Source organism: Cebidichthys violaceus, unplaced genomic scaffold (genome assembly GCF_023349555.1).
Source record: "Cebidichthys violaceus isolate CVI_PGR_0920_01 unplaced genomic scaffold, fCebVio1.0.p SCAF_26, whole genome shotgun sequence".
NCBI lineage: Eukaryota > Metazoa > Chordata > Actinopteri > Perciformes > Stichaeidae > Cebidichthys > Cebidichthys violaceus.
Genome location: NW_027176439.1, coordinates 6,933,306 through 6,952,851, shown reverse-complemented (window position 1 = coordinate 6,952,851; position 19,546 = coordinate 6,933,306). Strand labels below are relative to the sequence as shown.

At 45.6% G+C, this 19,546-nt stretch overlaps 2 protein-coding genes across 2 annotated transcripts; one reads left to right on the top strand and one right to left on the bottom strand.

Moving 5' to 3' along the window:
* Positions 1 to 234: 234 nt before the first annotated feature.
* pias2 (protein inhibitor of activated STAT, 2) lies at positions 235 to 10,657 on the bottom strand. The gene is given in 15 exon segments (XM_068721096.1): positions 235 to 3,160; positions 3,692 to 3,729; positions 3,813 to 3,949; positions 4,822 to 5,005; positions 5,499 to 5,632; positions 6,363 to 6,523; positions 6,806 to 6,879; positions 7,532 to 7,637; positions 7,741 to 7,875; positions 7,968 to 8,058; positions 8,315 to 8,365; positions 8,450 to 8,537; positions 8,733 to 8,868; positions 8,871 to 8,919; positions 10,509 to 10,657. Coding segments are annotated over 15 exon segments (1,644 nt in total). The 5' UTR covers positions 10,550 to 10,657; the 3' UTR covers positions 235 to 2,941.
* A 3,736-nt stretch (positions 10,658 to 14,393) lies between these two features.
* ube2l3b (ubiquitin-conjugating enzyme E2L 3b) lies at positions 14,394 to 19,546 on the top strand. The gene is made up of 4 exons (XM_068721098.1): positions 14,394 to 14,492; positions 15,944 to 16,039; positions 16,122 to 16,308; positions 18,198 to 19,546. Exons 1-4 carry the CDS (start codon positions 14,394 to 14,396, stop codon positions 18,350 to 18,352), a joined length of 537 nt encoding a protein of 178 aa, XP_068577199.1. The 3' UTR covers positions 18,353 to 19,546.

Genomic DNA, 19,546 nt, shown 5'->3' with positions numbered 1-19,546 from the left:
AACAAGTTCTCCTCACGTTCTCCTCACGTTCTCCTCACTTTCTCCTCACGTTCTCCTCACTCACATTCTCCTCACTCACGTTCTCCTCACGTTCTTCTCACCTCCCTCCTCTACCAGCACCAGAACTCCTTTCCTGCTCCAACTTCGTTTCCCATTTCCCAGCTGATGCCCTGCCTCTATACAGTAGATTCACACATTGAGACGTTAAAGACTTCACAAAATAAAGGAAACACATTACAGAGAAAAGTCATGTTTTTAAAGAAGGAACAACGGGGCAGGTGAGGGTTGAATCAGGTGTCTGATTGGCTGCTTATACACGTCATTAAACATGTGATCATAAAAGCTGTTCTACCAAAACTTCAAAGTAGGAACAGTGCTTCTGGTTCTGGTTCTGATGCTTCACTTTTAGTGAACAACTTCTCAACTCATGGGAATAAAAACCTTTAGGCTCTTTCCAAGAGCAACAGATTCTAACTGAATACAAAAGAAACTTTTAATAATCATTTTAAAAAACCACACATGGTACCACAATCCAAAACGCTGCAAGTTTACAGATACAGGAAACAAAAGACAAAGTTCTATTAAACATCCTGTAATAAACCCGTCAACATGTGTCAAAGGAGGAACGTCCACGTGATCTGGGTCATGTTTCAAATCCATGAAGTAGGAAGAGTACAAAACAATTCAGCACCAGCATCTGCCTGAGACCATAGTCTCACTGAACCGGACCTTCTGTGAGCAGAGACAGAGACCATAGTCTCACTGGTGAAGTGTTCCTTTAACGTGGACACTTGACCCGCTGACCTAACAAGCGTAGACGTCAGCCTGACTTTCACATCCATCTGTACTTCAGCTACAGATGCTGACGGGTTGTTCTGATGCGTCAGTACCTTCAGACTAGAGTTTAGGTCCCTGAGATGGAGCGATCCAGATGACGTCGGTGTGACGGTAGCTGCTGCGAGTCCTTCATCTCACTGCTCGCTCCGTCCATCCTGAACCAACACACCGCATCAAACACACGAGAAGATCCAAGAGCAGCAGAGGCCAGAGTTTACTAGACTGACAGAGTGGACTTTTAAAGGAAGTCAGCCAACCATCGAACCTTTGGCAGGATGAACTCTTCAGATGTTTTACACCAACTTAGAGGCAAACAAGCTCTTTCACTTCACATTATGTCAAAACCCAGTGAAGCGGCTCACGCTAGGCAAAGCTGATGCACACATTTGTGGGAATAATTTATCAAATAAAAAACATTAAAAACAGGTATAGTTTGACATTTTGGGAACTGCGCTTGTTGACTTTCTTTCCGAGCATGAGATGAGAGAATAGCCGTTTCGTCCCCCGCTTCCAGTAATGCTAAGCTAGGCTAACCACTGTACTTACATAATCTCCATCTGAACATCTCAATCTCTGAAAGAAAGCAAATCGGCGTAATTGGCGAATATTTGACACAAAACAAAAACCACTTTTGCAACTCGTGAAAGTGTGATCACCTGCATGAAGGACAGGAGCTGATTCTGAACTACAGTCACAACTTGATCTAACACTGGTTCACTTATTATTGCTCTGGCTAAAGGAACATGTTAGGACGGTGTGACGTGACGAACCTCGTTGAAGTAATGAGTGACGGCTGGTAGAACCGATGGAAACGTTTGCAGTACTGACCTGCCCTCCATGTTCACAGTCACCAGAATGTCTATCAGTCCACAGCTGTTTTCCTACTTCTAACCTTCTTTCACTTGCGTGGTCGTGGTTTGAAACGAGGTCTCGCTGAGAGCGCCGAGTCCCAGCTCTGCCTCCGTCCGACCCGACTCCGTCCTGTGCTGAAGAGGCACAGCGTCCGGGCCAACCAGGCAAGAAGAGGCTGAAGTCAGGTTTACATGTGCAAGTAAACAAACTGGTATAAATGATGAGTTCAATGTCCTGAACATTTCCAACACTGGAGCAACTGGAAAAAGTATAAGACAGTTAGGAAGGGTTATTAAAATACTTCTACACCTATATATGGATGGCCAAGAGACTAGCTGTTCAGTCGTTATAGTGTAGGAGGAAATACGCCGTTAAGGATGGACTAAACCAAGGCTAAATCACCAGGGACTAAACCAAGGCTAAATCACCAGGGACTAAACCAAGGCTAAATCACCAGGGACTAAACCAAGGCTAAATCACCAGGGACTAAACCAAGGCTAAATCACCAGGGACTAAACCATGGCTAAATCACCAGGGACTAAACCATGGCTAAATCACCAGGGACTAAACCATGGCTAAATCACCAGGGACTAAACCATGGCTAAATCACCAGGGACTAAACCATGGCTAAATCACCAGGGACTAAACCATGGCTAAATCACCAGGGACTAAACCATGGCTAAAATACCAGGGACTAAACCAAGGCTAAATCACCAGGGACTAAACCAAGGCTAAAATCACCAGGGACTAAACCAAGGCTAAAATCACCAGGGACTAAACCAAGGCTAAATCACCAGGGACTAAACCATGGCTAAAATACCAGGGACTAAACCAAGGCTAAAATCACCAGGGACTAAACCAAGGCTAAAATCACCAGGGACTAAACCAAGGGGAAAATACCATTGGACTAAACCAAGGCTAAATCACCATTGGACTAAACCAAGGCTAGATCACCATTGGACTAAACCAAGGCTAGATCACCAGGGACTGTTGGACTAAAGGAAGACAGGCTCCTGGTTGGCGTGCTCTATGTGATTACAGTAGTGTACGTATGACAGCACACTAGCATGTGACGTTAAGAGAAGATACCTGGGCACAGTTCTCAACGTGGTGAAAGTGTTCAGGCCATCAGAGTGTTCATGTAAACCAACTTGAGTGCTTCTAGGTAAAAAAAATCAACGCGTCATTAACACGGAGTCCGCACTAAAGAGGCCACAGGAAACAGGCCCGGAGAGGTCCGACGAGACGCGGCTCAGTCTAGTGAAATAATATCCGATATGCCGCTGTCCGCCCCTCCTCCGGCGCCCCCCCCGCCCGTGATGACCCGGGTCTCGTGGACGGAGCCGGCGGCGTGGGCGCCGGTGTCGTAGAGGCCGCTGGAGGAGGAGACCAGGGCCGAGCTGGTGCTGGCCGCGGCCGCACTTTGCATGCTGCTCGTCAGGTTGTCCAGGAACATCTGTGGCCGGTAATGCTGGGGGGGTGAAACGGGTTACAGTCAGAAGCCTTCAGGTGTGTGAACTGTTTCTACAACCTGTTTCTACAACCTTCATTTTATAAATTCATGCAGTTCTGGACAGATTAGTCGTCTCAGTCCCACAAGAGCTGAGTCAGGCTTAAGCGTGAACTCATCACGGCACCTCGAGTGGTGTCGCCCTACGTCACTCCTTTATGCACATTGTGTTGGTTATGAGGCTGTTGCAGCAAAAAAGAATGTGGTACGAATTAACTGATTTTGCTGTGATTTAATTGCAATAAAGCGATAAAAAGGAGACCGATGCAACAACGCCATGATGCCGAAGTCTGAATTAGGTCCGTGTCTCTATAATCAAGTCCCTTATCCTTTGAAGTTTTAAACCGTCCCTCACTAAGACCTTTCCACAAACACGGTGAGCCTACAGAGCCTACAGCGTCACCACCGGAGGCTCCTCCTGCTGCTGTGACTCCTGGTCTAACCGTCATGCACAGTGCAGCCATCAACAGAAGGAAAGTGTAACAGACATACCTGAGGGTCTGCTTGAATTAAGGAAAACAAGTCCAGACCTAGAGGAAAGAAACAGAAACCAGATGGTTAAACAGTGTTGACATGGTTACGGCGCCGACGGTCCGCTCTCACGCCCACTCACTCTGCATGTCTGTGGGGATGCTGGCCAGCGTGGACGGGTGGAAGGGGACCGCGTAGTCGGCCAGCGTGGAGGTCAGATACGACGGGTCCAGGGCCTGGACGTTCGGCACGCGCACCGTGGGCTGGTAGGTCAGCACTCTGAGGGGAGAAGAGGCATCACTCCAGAGAACAGCAAGCGTTTAACAGCGAGGGGCCGATACACAAAAGGAGTGTGCGGCTGCTAAACCTGTGCAAACAAGACAACAACTTGCAAAGAGTGGAATGCACCCCTAACGGTATTTGCGTGTATTTAAATTAGGCGATACGCAAACAACTGGTGCAAAATTGGCCGATTTCTTTGCAAATTCACAAAGATCAGCGCTGATGATGTCAGCTGATGGGTGTCAGTTACAGTGACACCAACGTCTTCAGGGAGCTGTAACTGATGAGCATTTATAATTGGTGTCTGCTCAAATTCATTTATTTTAGGATGCAATCAGCTGTGTCATGAACAAAATAAATGTATAAAGCTACACTACACACCATTTCTGAGCCTAAATGAACAGCTTCTCTCTTAATGGGAGACGCACTGATCGTCTAAATCATCCCCTCTTTATGGTCTGTTTGACTCTAAATGGAGCATAATCATGCTGTATTGAAGAAGACTGTAAACTAGAGATTGAGACCATAAACTCATGTTTACAATGTTTACTGAGGGAATAAATCAAGAGAGAAGTAGAGTCATTTTAGACTAGACTTCTATACAACCAGAGGAGTCGCCCCCTGGTGGACACTAGAGAGAATGCAGCTTTAACTCATGAAGCTCTGGCCTCACTCTGCATTTCTACTTGAATCGTGAACTGGACCTTGCACTGCACATATTTCACTGGATGGTAACGGTAATAGAAAACACCAACTGTAGTCCGCTGTGACCGACACATGGAGATGAAACTACAACCTGACAAGTGTTGCTGTCAGGAACACGGTAGGAACACGGTAGGAACACGTGTTCTTCAGAGAGGCCCGCTCACCCCTTCGCGTGCATCTCCTCGTTCTTGCAAATGTAAACGCAGCGCTTCTTCAGCGGAGGGTCCGAGTCCTCTTCATCAGAGGAGGACGAGGAGCTTTCCAGGGTCAGATCGATCACGTCGGCCTTCTTGGCGGCGCTGGGCTCAGTAGAATGGGGCGCCGACGACGACGACTGGCGTAAAGGAGCTGAGGCAGGAAGACAAAAAGGAACCCGTCACCCGCTGACAGCAGGGCTCAGCCAGGCTTTAATAAACTCACACTATGCCTGTTGGCGGTCGGCGTGATGCTATGGCCCAGAATGTGCATCACAGCATAGATTTGAACGGCATACGTCACAAAATATTAATCGTTTCTAAAATGTCAGTATTAGTGTAGATTCTGATGGGGAAGAGCATCGACTGCATGGTCTAATGTCAACATACCAAAACATCTAAATGTATCTTTTATTTTTATTTAAATACTTTGATTAAGAAAAATGTTGTCATTCGTAGTTTCAATGATGTATTACAAGCTGCTTAGAGTCAGTGTCAGGAAGTTAAACAGCTCATAATTCATTCTCTGATATTAAAATGTCAGCACGGCATCGTCAAAATTCATATTGTTTATCTACACCGTCTACACCTTCCACCGCTGGTTAGCAGGACCAATTCAAATCTTGCCATCCACATGATGTACTTACTCTCAATTTTTGGGACCGACTGAGAGGGGACCTTGACGGCCTCTTTCTTTGGTCTCATGGGACACCAGGTTCCGTCCTCCTGGAACTTGATTTCATCCACATCGGAGCAGTCGTTCAGGATCTCCAAGAACAAACTGAACGGAGAACAAAACATGATCACTGTAGGTTCCTCAGCTTCTGACCCATGAACCCAAAGCTCTCATGACCCTGAGCCATTAAAGACTTCAGGTTTGAATCCAAGAAAGAGCGCCCGGATCACTTCGATACTGAAGCGATGGATGCCGATCGGATCATCTATAGTTAAGATAATAAAACTAAACTAGTTGAGCTCCAATCGCTACAGAGAGAAACTGTGTGTTTAACTGTTTAAAAGGACCAACTATATATACACACTATACCAGGATGCTGGTAGTGACCAAGTGGTGTCTGGCGGTCTGTTGGGTAAACTGTTGTACAGCCTAAGCTGCTGATAGCTATTTTATTGAATTTGAGCTCCTTCAGGTAAACGGTGTACGTGTCTAGTGCTTTTATTGTGAAAGGTAAGAACAGAAGGAGTGGATCCGGTCTGTTTGCGGTCTTGGTTCAGACTCTGTTGTACACTGTACCATACGTAGTGAATGTGTCGCTCTGCACAACGTGATTGGTTCAGAAATAAACCCTGCTCACTAAAATGACTTAACATTCACATTTAAATATATATATATATATATATATATATATATATATATATATATATATATATATATATATATATTGATGTGAAGCTCCCCCGGTGTGTAAAGCCTGAACTGTGCTTTCTGTGATGTTCTGAACACCAGCAGGTCCGTTCTTTGAGTGTGACGCGGTGGAATCGGCTGAACTGACCCGTCGATGATGAGACTCTCGTACGCGGCCTTCTTGTCGCACACGGGACAGATCCAGGTGGGTTTCTTCTCGTTCATCTGCAGGTAGAGGGCGGCGTCGAAACACTGCAGGTGAGAGCAGGTCACCGCCCGGCACGGCGCCGTCAGCCGCATCTTCCCCAGCTGGAGGACAACACGTCCCGAGGTCAGCCAGAAGTAAAGAGATCCATTCACAAAGTAACACACAAAGTTACAGATGACATCGTGTCAAACTAACTGATGCTCTGACTCTAGAGATGAGCACTAGCTGTTGTCTTTCTGATAGAGAAGCGTCTGTTGGATTCTTTGTTCGCTGCGGAGGCACGTTTGTAATGGACAATATCACCAGCGGCTTTATTTCCATAAACATAATAATTATGTCAAAAGAGACGATAACGCTGACAGATGCCACACAGATTTCATTACCGGGCACATCAGTGAGACTCGGAGGCTTGTTGTAGCCACCTCACTGTCTGGGTCTGCTGTCAGCTTCTCTTTAACTAGAACAGAAGAAAAGCAAAGAGCATTAAAAACAACCAGCTAGAAAAAGAGACGTGCAGTTCTATGAACCACACACACACACACACACACACACACACACACACACACACACACACACACACACACACACACACACACACACACACACACACACACACACAAGTGTGATTGGAGGCACCAGGTTCAGAACTCAGCTGTGTCCACTTGACACTTCAATGCGACCCGACTGATCGGATATAACTCCTGGTCAGAAGTAACAGTGACTAACACGTGTCCCTTACCTGCAGCATTAGTACACTTGTTGTATTAAAGAATAGCTAGGATTGGTCAGGCCGAGGTCCAGGTATCTGGATTTGATCTGGTCCTATGCTGGGCCCATAGAACCATCTGGACCCAAACTACCCGAGGTCATTGCCAAACCTCAACCGAATGCCTCAAACAGCTTCGCAGGGCGGGTCTTGCCCTAACGAGCAGTTGGTCCCGTCACCTGTGTAACCGGATTGTCCTGAGGAACCTGGTGTCTGGTGCGCGTAAACACACCGAGCTGTTTTTTAGGTCAGGTAGATGTTTTGGCTTTGTAAAGACCTCCCGTTACACTGGTCTACTTCAGGGTTCACACTGAGGTACCATAGTGGTCTGCTCTGTAGTTACTTAGTGCTCTGGAGTGGTCCGGGTTTCTGATGCCCTTCATCCTCAGCCTCTGCAGGAGCAGCGGTGACGTCAGCTGCCTCACCAGGTACACAGACATGGAATAGGTCTGAAAGAACAACGGTCGAGATTCTGTTACTCTCCCTGAACACGACGTCCAACTCAAGCACAGGAAAAAGAACAGAAGAAGAAAGAGAGGTTCATGTTCTCACTTTGCCAATTTCAGGAGCCCATGTCACTGAGATCTGGTTGGGAACCGCAGAGGAGAGTCGGACCAGGGAGGTAATGTTCAGAGGTCTTCCCGGTCTCTTCTGTTCCACGCCGTTTTTCGGCGGTGGCGCGTAACCCTACGGGATTGAAATGCTTCGTTAGCGTCTTTGCGGTTGAATGGAGGATCGGCTTCTTACCGGGACTGTTCTGGAGTGAAACTAGCACTTACTGGCAAAGGAAAAAGTTTCCCATTAACCTTTATACAAAGACTGTTTGGGTAGTTATCCTCTTGAGGGCAACTTGTCTCTGACAAGCAAAACCTGACAACACAACAAAAAAAAAGATTTAAGAGCATGACTATAGAAAATGATACGTTAGCATAGGTAGCATGTCTAAGCACCAGAGTCCCTTTGAGAAACGTCTTCTTCTGCTGCAGCAGAGTCAAGCATTAAACACAACTCTGAATAAAGAGATTCATGTGGGTAACAAAGAGGAATCCGTGTTAAACTGACACTCGTTCATAACCAGTTGATTTTCTTTTAGATTATCTACAGGACAGACTCTGAACGTTCTCACCTCAGTTGAATCTGAACCATGTAGTCTCTTCTTCCACCTGGTAGAAAGTCCCTGTGAACAAACAAGGTTGACCGTACTGAACATGTGTATCGCTGACGTCACAGACGTGGTGCGTTTCTCTCACAAAAGTCCTACCTGGATATGCACACTTCACGGACTTGCTGTGGCGTCAAGGCAAAGATGAAATATTTTTCTTGGTGGTACCTCTGAGCAGGACTCGCTCCTGGAAACACAAATGTTGACCGTTAGTGCTATTCCTGAGATAAAGTAAAAAACCATAACTCAACACACACACACACACACACACACACACACACACACACACACACAGCATGATGTTTTGTGTTATCATACAGCCCAAGTCATGAGGCTAAACCTAGATCTGCATGGCTCAGATCAGGAAGCAGCAACAACAGACCTAGACTTGAAGGCTTGATCAGGACGTCCAGCACGTCATAGAAGGGCAGCGGCTTCATCTGCACGTCGGGGTGGACGGGGGGGATGAGAGGGGCTGGCTGCTGGAGATTCATGCTGGTTTTGCTGTCGCGCCACACGCGGCCGTCTCACCAGTCACCGGGCTGAAGTCTGCGTTACAGGACCGACTCCTGCAAACAGAGACGTCAGAGTTCACTACAGTTACCCCGTTCACACCAGAGGGCAACCGTGACTTTAAGCTGCAATCAGGGGCGGGGCGTCTACTACAACCAATAACGCCCAGTGACACTTGAAGCTCTGCACTCTCAGACGTGACACCATCCTGTGTGACACAACGCAAGAAACGGGTTTAAGACACGAAGCAACACCGCCAACCAGAAACCACAGCTGAGCCCTCACACCGGCCGTCTAATGGAGACCTGATGAGAGGCTGGTGCCTAATGGTGTTTTTAATCAGGATTTAGTCTTCCAGCGATTATGACAACAAGATAACAATTGATGAAACGATTACTTTTTGTCAAGAGAGTTCTAACTGCTGCTTGTGGTTAAACACAAAGGTCCATCTCAGTGAGGTCCAATCCGTCATATGTTAGAAGTCAGATATAATGCATATCGTAGACACTCCTGTGTGCTTCTCTGTGAAATCGCCTTTTGTTTTTCCAAAAGTGAGGTCCTGTTTCTTCAACGGGTGCAGTTAGTGACAGTGTGGGCTCCACGTGGATGGCAGCAGTGGGCGGGGCTTAGCGAAGGGTCACTTCATGGCACAATTCAAACAGGATACAGAGAAGTACGTGTATGTATACTAATGTATAGAAGTATGCGTCCCTCTTTCACATGTTTATCTCCAGAATAAGGTCCACCGGAGAGGAGGGGCTTCACCTCTACAGAGACACATAAGAGTGAAGGGTTCCTCCAACCGGCACCAGGGAGAACTGAACCATGTTCCTGGTTCCTGTCCACACTAAACGGTCTCATGATGAAGTTGAACACCATGACATGTTCATTAAGTTCAACAAATACGGCTCATTTAACGAGCCAGTAAACTCGTTAGCTTAAGACGTGCTCAGGTGGTCTAACGGTCCACAGAGAGAAGCATTTAGAAACGAGTCTGGATCAGGTCCTCGTGGTCGTTACTCTGGTCCACAGCGTCCCTGGATCAGGTGAACTCACGTGGGATTAACGGTGCAAAACAGCACGTTAGCTAGCAGTCTATCTGCGAGCACTTAGCTTGTGTTAGTCTGTTGACAAGTAGAGTAACGTTACAGTGTGAACACTACACAACGATACAAACAGTAAGTCCGTTATTAAGACGATTAAACATGCGCTGTAAACCTGTGTCTCCGCGTAGAGTTGTGACATTAAAGACGTTAAGCAGCCTGGGCTAACCGGGTGTATCTTCGTGTTATCATCATCGTGTCGTGTAAAACCACGAGTATTACTGGTGTGGTACTCAGCAGCTTTAGACAGCCGCGTCCACAGTCCCTGTACGTGACGGCAGAGACTGCTTTAACAGTCGGGTTTAAAACAGGATCCAGTAATGCTTCAGCTAGTTTCAGCGAGCTAACAAGGGAGCTGTTAGCAGCTGTTAGCATCGAGCTAACTCCGCTCTCTCTCCGCTGTGAGCGGGCACATTCCTGACTAGCGAGAGCCCGTTAACGGACAGCGTCACGCATCGACCGGTCCGGTCCTTCGGGTTCTAGTTACATGTTGTGGTGTTGACAGAAGTGAGACGCGATCAGTGTTGTTCTGTTTAGCCTACCCGAAACTCTTCACTCTCCGCCATCTTGTTGTTCCGGTCATCCCGCCCAGCGTGACTACTTCCAGGTGACGCCACAGCTAGGAAGTGGAGGTCTGTGCGCGGGACCCCCTCTGTGCGCGGGACCCCCTCTGTGCGCGGGACCCCCTCTGTGTCTTGTTTTGTTTTGTTAATCCTGGATGAAGTCTTGAAGAACAGTGTGCTCTTGTTTTTAATCAGTTATTAGTGAAAGTGGTCAGACCGTTTCGCCTTCTGTAGTCCTAGGAGGAGAGCCGGAGACACCAACAGGCTTAATAAACTGGTTAAGAAGGCCGCCTCCATCATCGGCTGCAAACTGGACAGTCTGGAACAGGTGGTGCAGAGGAGGACACTGAAGAAATTATTATCCATATTGGATTACCCGGACCACCCTCTCCACCATCTACTGCAGGGACAGTGGAGCACTTTCTCCAACAGACTGATCCAGCTCCGCTGTCACAAGGACAGGTACAGGAGAACGTTCCTGCCTACCGCAATCAGACTGTATAACAAATCACCTCGGGCCAAATCATTCACTGTCGGTTAAATCTTTGCACTACTGTTTATTATGTTTATATTATTCTGTTATTCTATTCATTGTGTATATAGTGTGCATTTTGTATATAATATCTTTACTCTGTTATTATAATTGTATATATTGTGTATTGTGACATGTGCATTTTTTTTTATATAATATTAAGATTTTTACTGTAACCTATTGCTGCTCTGGAACCTATTGCTGCTTGCAACTAAATAATTTCTCCTTGCGGGATCAATAAAGTTACTCTCTCTCTCTCTCTCTCTCTCTCTCTCTCTCTCTCTCTCTCTCTCTCTCTCTCTCTCTCTATCTTGTTTCCTGGTTTGAGCTCAGCAGCTTAGTTCCAATTAAGAGAAAGAGAACATCCTTGTCAATAAACTACCACCGTTTGATTTTTATTATTGTGCTCATTGAACTTTGTGTCGTAAAAACGCCTCCGTGCACAAAGCCAGCTCCATAAAGACCTGGTTCACACAGAGCCATCAGGAACACACACGTATCAGATATGTATATGACACGGATACATTCAGAGGTCAAAGGTTGTTGCACTAAATAAAAGAGAAACGTGCACCATTCCCTGTTGTGTTGTGTTTTTTGTATTGAAATACACTGATGTAATGCTTATTGTTGACATTGATGACATGCAATGTGAATGTGTTTAGTCCCAGTTGTCTGTCCCCTGCTTGTGGTTCCTCACAGTCCGCTGGTCCTGGTCCAGTGTTGCACAGTAACATAAAATGAACATGAATGCTGAGTAATACAAATCTCTCAATGATGGATTTAATAACTCTCCATCAAGAAGTGAGCCGGAGCACCGGACATTTTTATCATATATTTTTCTGCTTCACACACTGAAATACAAATCATATAAAAACAAATATAGGCTATAAATAAACAGTACAGTGTGAGGGTGAAAACAACCTGTAATGTAATGTATTAAAAAAACATACAAAAGGTTAAATATTAACATGCAAAATGACCAATACATTTTGAATGTTAGCTAATAATAAAAACACATAAAATAAGTGAAGTGTTTTATTTGTACATACAGACTGTCACAGAGGAATCCATTTACTGTACATTTCATCACACAACATAACTCTGAAATTAATAAATGTGTGTATATTATTATTATTATACACAATAATGTGTGTAATATTTCTCTCTCTGCAGATCATGAATTGAAGGAGAGAGGACCGTTGTGGATAAACTACTTGATGAATCACTGCTTGTGTCCGAGGCGGTACGCGTTAGAGAGGAGGTGTTCGCACCCATGAGACAGGAAGTCATGGAGGACGCTCTGGACCTTTAGGTGGGCCCGTGTTCCTGCTTCCTGTTGGGTGTGGTGAGTAACAAAGGCTTTGTCTTAAGGTCCTAGTTTTCTATGTAATTTGGCACCAACGAGGGGAAGTAACGACTCCTATTTAAGGCATTTATTTGACTTTGGTTTGTTGGGTTGAGTTAATGAGAAGTTGTTCCAAAGGACTTTTTATTCACTTTTCCATTTTTTGATAGTTATGTCTGTGTTAATGCATATGACAGGCATTTTGGAAGTCCAACCTCAGCTCCTATAGTAAGTCTATAACAACATGTTCCCATTGCATTACATCAGGCTGTACAACTGGAGCCCTGGCTTCAGAAATGTCCTTTCTTCTCCATCGTTGGCCATATCGAGGGAATACATACATATCGTGTGTTCTGTTCCTGACTTCCACCGGGGGCATTGCTGCCATACTATGGAGACGGTGGCAAAATGTAAACGATAAGTGGGTGTTGATATGGCTGTATGTACACACACATAAACAATCCTTCAAGATCTATAGAATGTGTAATATACTGTACCTCATAGGAGTAGTGTATTTCAACTTATGACCAACAGTAGACTATAGAACTTTGAATGTGTGTGTGTGTGTGTGTGTGTGTGTGTGTGTGTGTGTGTGTGTGTGTGTGTGTGCTTATGCATACTAAGTTAGGCTATTAGAAGATTTTGAAGGGTGATAATATATTGGAGAGTTACACATGTTTACGGTCCCAGATTAAGCTTAATTTCAGGTTTACACTTGTATTTGGACTTTCTAACAGAACAAAAAAAAGCATGCTGTCAGGTTGGAAAGACTCGTCACTCTCCTCATACTGTCTGCCTGTGTATGGCTGTGTGTGTGTATGGCTGTTTGTATGGCTGTGTGTGTGTATGGCTGTTTGTATGGCTGTGTGTGTGTGTGTATGGCTGTGTGTATTGCTGTGTGTGTGTATGGCTGTGTGTGTGTATAGGCTGTGTGGTAAATGTCCTCACTGCGGGACTAATAAAGGATTATCTTATCTTATTAAACAACAGAAATAATGAACATTAGTAAATACTAAGTGTCTGAAAAAGGAGCAGGAAGAAGTGTACAGTATATATGGTCCTACCCCATCTCCACAACTCAAACTATTAACTCAATACAGCAGCAAAGGGGAGAGTGTAACAGCACAAACAGGCCTTTAATATTAAACAATAACAAAACTAAATATAACAAGTACGCAGACTAAACAGTTGAATTCAAATTATTGCACCAGCTGCTCCGCAAACGTTTCAAAACAGGCGTTTTTCTGCTTCAAATATTATGAATCAGAGACTTTCTTTGATTAGAAGTAAACTTAGTGAAGTAAACTTGATGAAGTAAACTCGATGAAGTAAACTTAGTGAAGTAAACTTAATGAAGTAAACTCAGTGAAGTAAAGTCAGTGAAGTAAACTTGGTGAAGTAAACTTGATGAAGTAAACTCAGTGAAGTAAACTTAATGAAGTAAACTCAGTGAAGTAAACTTAATGAAGTAAACTTGATGAAGTAAACTTGATGAAGTAAACTTAGTGAAGTAAAGTCAGTGAAGTAAAGTCAGTGAAGTAAAGTCAGTGAAGTAAACTTAATGAAGTAAACTTAATGAAGTAAACTCGGTGAAGTAAACTTAGTGAAGTAAACTTAATGAAGTAAACTCGGTGAAGTAAACTCAGTGAAGTAAACTCAGTGAAGTAAACTCGATGAAGTAAACTTAGTGAAGTAAACTTAATGAAGTAAACTCGGTGAAGTAACCTCAGTGAAGTAAACTCGATGAAGTAAACTCAGTGAAGTAAACTTAATGAAGTAAACTCGGTGAAGTAACCTCAGTGAAGTGACTGAACGTCTTCTAGCTGGCTCATAATAACGTTTTCATCACAGTCTCTCTGTGAGCATTAAGAGCTCAGTCATGTTAATGTAGAACACATCCGGGCATTCCTCTGTACAGAATAAATGCACACACGTCGCAGTGTGAATGGACTTCATACGTCATACTTAGGATGAATAGTATCTTAGTATGCGATTTCGAACACAGCCCAGACACATATTCGCCGCGCTGTGTATTCTGGGAACACACAGCAGTTTCAAGATGGCGGCGAGCAGGAGGCTGTCCAAGGTAAATCTCCCGATGCCTTTATTTTCATATAATTTGTAATGCTTAAAGACGCATTGGCGGCCGCGGGACGCGTTCGTCCTTCGCCTAAACTCATACGAGACCACGTCGTGTGAAGACGCGCGTGTAGCCCGTCTGTGGCCGTGAACGTAATAGAAACGAGAGGTCACTACTGGCCAACCAGCTAACGTTAGTCGGCCAAATATCCCCGTTGAGCAGCGAAGCACCGGCAACTTAGGCCAAAGAATCCGGGAGACGGTCACGGAACGTATGTTTGTGTTACTAGACGACTATAGTGTCCGTGCAGCTGTGAGTGCGTGACCCACGGGTCGAGGTTTAGTTGTGGCCAACGTCAGACCGCGAGGGAATTTCCAACGGCATAAGGCGCTAGCTAATCAGCTAACATGCTAGCCCGAGATCTTAGCTGCGTTTCAGCTAGCTCACGTTAGCCAGCGAGCGTCGGCTGAACTCGCAGCTAGCCCGGTTCGGGAGTTCGTCACTCGGGGATGGGTGAGGGCGAACGTAGTGGAAATTCACGGCGAACGTTTTTCATGGCTGGTACGTGAGGAAAAGCGTCACGTCGGGACAGGATGGGCCGTTTTCCAGACAACAAGTCGGTGAGACTTTGTACGGGAGCTACATACGCGCACACAACAATATTAAGAGGTGACGTTAGCTGGCACGACGGAACAAGGAAATGGGCTCGGAGAGAAGACTGACGCCGGAGCACAGCGCTTCCCCGTTTCACGGATCAACACTGGGGCGTTTGTTTAGGCCTCGTAAATACCGGCTATACAGACCACTAAAGACCAGACTCCACCGGGGTCTGTCAGACTCGGCCCGGCAGATGTCAGTGTGATTTCCCGTCTTCTGGGAGAGCTCTGACCGGTCCCACCGGGACCATGTCTGAACGAGACGGGGAGGATGACTACACATTATTCCCTTCAGTCACGTGATCTCAACACGCTTACATTATGATCAAATAACGCTGAACGTCAAACTACTGGCTGCTATTGTCCTCCATGTTTTAATGTATGTCCTGTTTTTAAACAGTATATATACTATAAAACATACCTAGTAACTAACTGCATCAGTAGATAAATGGAGTGAAAGGTCGGGTACTGTGTATAATCTGATCTATATTTAAATTATTATTGTTAATATTCACAATTAACTTATAGACGCCATGTTTTGATCAAATGTATGCATTTTATTTATCTTTTTATTTATTGTTGAATCGGGGCAGAGTGTAGACGGAGACGCTCAAACACCTTCAGTTCACTCCTCATTGTGCACCCAAAGAATAAAAACATGGCCGCCCTCACCCACTTCCTGCCTGCAAACTGAATTTTAATTTGAAAAAGCTGGAGGTGTCTGTAACTGAACGGGGGGGGGGGGGGTGAACATGAATGTGTTTCACCTCTGTAACGTACGTTGTTTGCTTGCTCTCTTAGGAACTTGAAGAGATTCGCAAATCTGGAATGAAAAACTTCAGAAACATTCTAGTCGATGAATGTAACGTGTTGTCATGGCAAGGGCTCATCGTCCCCGTAAGTAGCCTCTCCTGGTGCGGCCGTCTCCGTCCTCCTGCACTGTCCCTGTCTTCACTGGTTGTTTTTCTTCTGCTTGCAGGACAACCCTCCTTATGACAAAGGCGCGTTCAGAATCGAAATCATTTTCCCCGCCGAGTACCCCTTCAAGCCTCCCAAGATCACGTTCAAGACGAAGATCTACCACCCCAACATCGACGAGAAGGGCCAGGTGTGCTTGCCTGTGATCAGCGCAGAGAACTGGAAGCCTGCCACCAAAACTGACCAAGGTGGGTGTCTCACACGGTCTGCCTACATTCATTTAAAATCTGTTTATTATTCATTATTGTAGAATGTTCCAAATCCTGGGAATTAAGAACCTTTTTAATATAAGCCATGAAAGGTTCTACGTGTAGCGGACACGTCCTTATTGACAGCTGATAGTTGGGAGGCTTCCTCAGACTTCTGAGCAGCTGGAGGTAAATATGAAGTCTGTGTTGTCTGGAGGTAAATATGAAGTCTGTGTTGTCTGGAGGTAAATATGAAGTCTGTGTTGTCTGGAGGTAAATATGAAGTCTGTGTTGTCAGGAGGTAAATATGAAGTCTGTGTTGTCTGGAGGTAAATATGAAGTCTGTGTTGTCTGGAGGTAAATATGAAGTCTGTGTTGTCTGGAGGTAAATATGAAGTCTGTGTTGTCAGGAGGTAAATATGAAGTCTGTGTTGTCAGGAGGTAAATATGAAGTCTGTGTTGTCTGGAGGTAAATATGAAGTCTGTGTTGTCAGGAGGTAAATATGAAGTCTGTGTTGTCAGGAGGTAAATATGAAGTCTGTGTTGTCAGGAGGTAAATATGAAGTCTGTGTTGTCTGGAGGTAAATATGAAGTCTGTGTTGTCTGGAGGTAAATATGAAGTCTGTGTTTGGAGGGTAAGGCATTGTGTTAGTCTTTGAACAGCTCCACTATGCTGAGGGATTGTAGTTATCTGTACATAGTGCCTTCATCACTGAACTATTTGTGACAGCTCTGATCTGTTCACGTCGGTCACGTCGTGCAGCTCCAGGGAATCTACAGAAAGTCACCACGATGAGAGAAGAACTGCAGGCGTCGGCGTTTTTTCCGCTCCAAGTTACATTTTTTGCAAACGTGAGGCGTTCAGGGCGTCCTGTAAAAACGCGAGGCGCTCAGCGACCAAAACATACACCCATATTTGAGCTTTTGCAATATTTTGTATATTAAGTGTTTGTTTTCCTAGTGAAGCGTTCAGGCGATAGACCCGCCTTCAAAACACAACCGCATCAATGATTCCCATTAGCTCTTCAACACGAGCTCAGAGATGAACCGTCCTCCAGTGTCTTTCAGTGCAGGACGTTTGTCCCGCCTGTGGGTCGGTCTGATCGGATCGCACCACTTAACTGAGAACCAGCAACAGAGCTGTGACGTTGGGTCGGCTACCTGCCTCGAGTAGTTTTATAATCATAACGCACACTAAATTAAACTATCAGTAAAAGTTGTATTTTTAATTAATAGTCCGACCAACGAAGCAAAAACTTGCTGGTTCAGCAGGTTCAGCAGGTTCAGCAAGTTCATTGCAACTATAAATAATAAGTGAAGTTATGAGCGATGAACACATGACGGTGAGTAATGGTTCTCACCATAGCAACATCAAGCTAATGTGCTGCTGCTAGTTGAGCTAGCTGTAAGCTCGTTAGCTGTCAGTATAGACTATATGAAGATATTTATGGTCTGTGTGAACCAATCGTTTCACTCTTACTTCAGGTGGTTTTGGTGACGGGTCGAGATGTTCTGGTACAATGTTTTCCATCCTGAACCCAATTCAGATACCTGAACTTGTGATATCAGCGCGTTTACAACTAAAAGTCAAACGGGTCATGATTCCCTTTGTTTCATACTGCTGTGAAAGCATCTGTTTAAACTACTGGAGTTATTCAAGTTTCTCTGAAAACTACATTCTAAGATGAGGTCCTCTTTTTAAAGGGACAGAGGTGTATGTTTTCTGAACATTAACAGATCAACATGTTCCACAGTATGAAGTGAGTGTGATGAGTCCCTTTAAGTCCCTGAACCTGTTCACTGTCCTTCCTGCCACGCTCTGTCGGCGGCGTCTTGTCGGCGAGTTGTTCGTGTCTAACTGGATTTCCTTGGCTGTGTGTGTCTTGCAGTAATTCAGTCCCTCATCGCGCTGGTGAACGACCCCCAGCCGGAGCACCCCCTCAGGGCAGACCTAGCAGAAGAATACTCAAAGGACCGTAAAAAATTCTTGAAGAACGCTGAAGAGTTTACAAAGAAATACGGCGAAAAGCGGCCAATGGACTGATCACCTGACGAGCGTGTAGCCCTCTCTCTGTCTCCCCCCCCCCCCCCCCCTCTCTCTCCTATCTCACCTGCCCAACCAAATACCACCCCCACACCCCCACATTATCCCCCCCCCCCCCCCCCCACATTCCTCCTCCCCCACACCGATCCTCCCTGCAGTCCCGGATGCCTTCCAGCTGAAGCCGGGGGCCTCCCTCCCCATCCAGGACTCTCTGTGGATCAGACAGCTTCCTCCCCCTTCCTCTTAACTACCGCTCGTCCTCCTCGGCCATAATCCTCCAGACCATTTCTAACTTTCTACTCTTTTCTTAATGTGAAATAAAATGGAAAAGGAAATTCTAACGAACGCAACGTTCAGACGAAGTTAGCTGGAGAGCCTCAGTGAAGTGTAACTGTCTTTTCTTTTCCTCGATAGAAGCATCTTTGTGTTGAATAGATCTCACGTACACTTAGACCCGGTTGATAACAATTTATTTCTTCTGCCCCACCGTCAGTAATCTTTACTTCTAAAGGAGAGAAGCTGTAGGGAGCACCTCTTTAGACCTGCCCCCCCCCCATATCTCCCAGGTTAACCCTGAGCAGAACCAAACAGAACCAAACAGTGGCCGTACATTAATTGAATTGTTCTTGTTGAAAAAGCGACGGAAGAAAAGAGGTAAATTGGTGTCATGCCATCATGAGCCGGCCCTAAAGACGACGGCCTGTGATTCATTTTGTTCTTTATTAGTAGTCGTTTTGTTTCTCCACTTTGATTGGCACTTGATGCAAATAAAACCGGTAACACAGGAAGAACCCTTTTGCTTAATTTGAATCTTCTACGCATGTCTCCCACCACCGGGCACCCCGGCACCACACCTCCACATTAGACTCAGAGCCCTCTACCACACACACATATTCCAGCAGGCAGATGTTCGGTCCGCTGCCGGCTGAAAGGGACCTCACTCGTCAGGAGGAGGAGGAGCAGGAGGAGGGGAGGAGAAGCTGGAGAAGGATGCACTCGGCTGGAATGAAGCTCAGCTCCTGGAGGCGGTCCTAAAAACAAGCACCTTGAAGGCAGCTGAGGGAGGGCTGGCTGTCCGGGGGGGTGTCAGGACACGAACAAGGGACTGCAGCGGCCAAAAAAACAACAAAAAAACCCACCATGTAACAGCTGTTTGATCTGGTCCCAATATTGTTTCATAATAAAGATGGCTAA

Excerpts from the sequence above, each read along its gene's own strand:
- ube2l3b (XM_068721098.1), top strand. The coding sequence starts at position 14,394 with ATGCGATTTCGAACACAGCCCAGACACATATTCGCCGCGCTGTGTATT. Across the intron at positions 14,493-15,943 it reads CGAGCAGGAGGCTGTCCAAG|GAACTTGAAGAGATTCGCAA; the intron begins GTAAATCTCCCG and ends TTGCTCTCTTAG. Across the intron at positions 16,309-18,197 it reads TGCCACCAAAACTGACCAAG|TAATTCAGTCCCTCATCGCG; the intron begins GTGGGTGTCTCA and ends TGTGTCTTGCAG.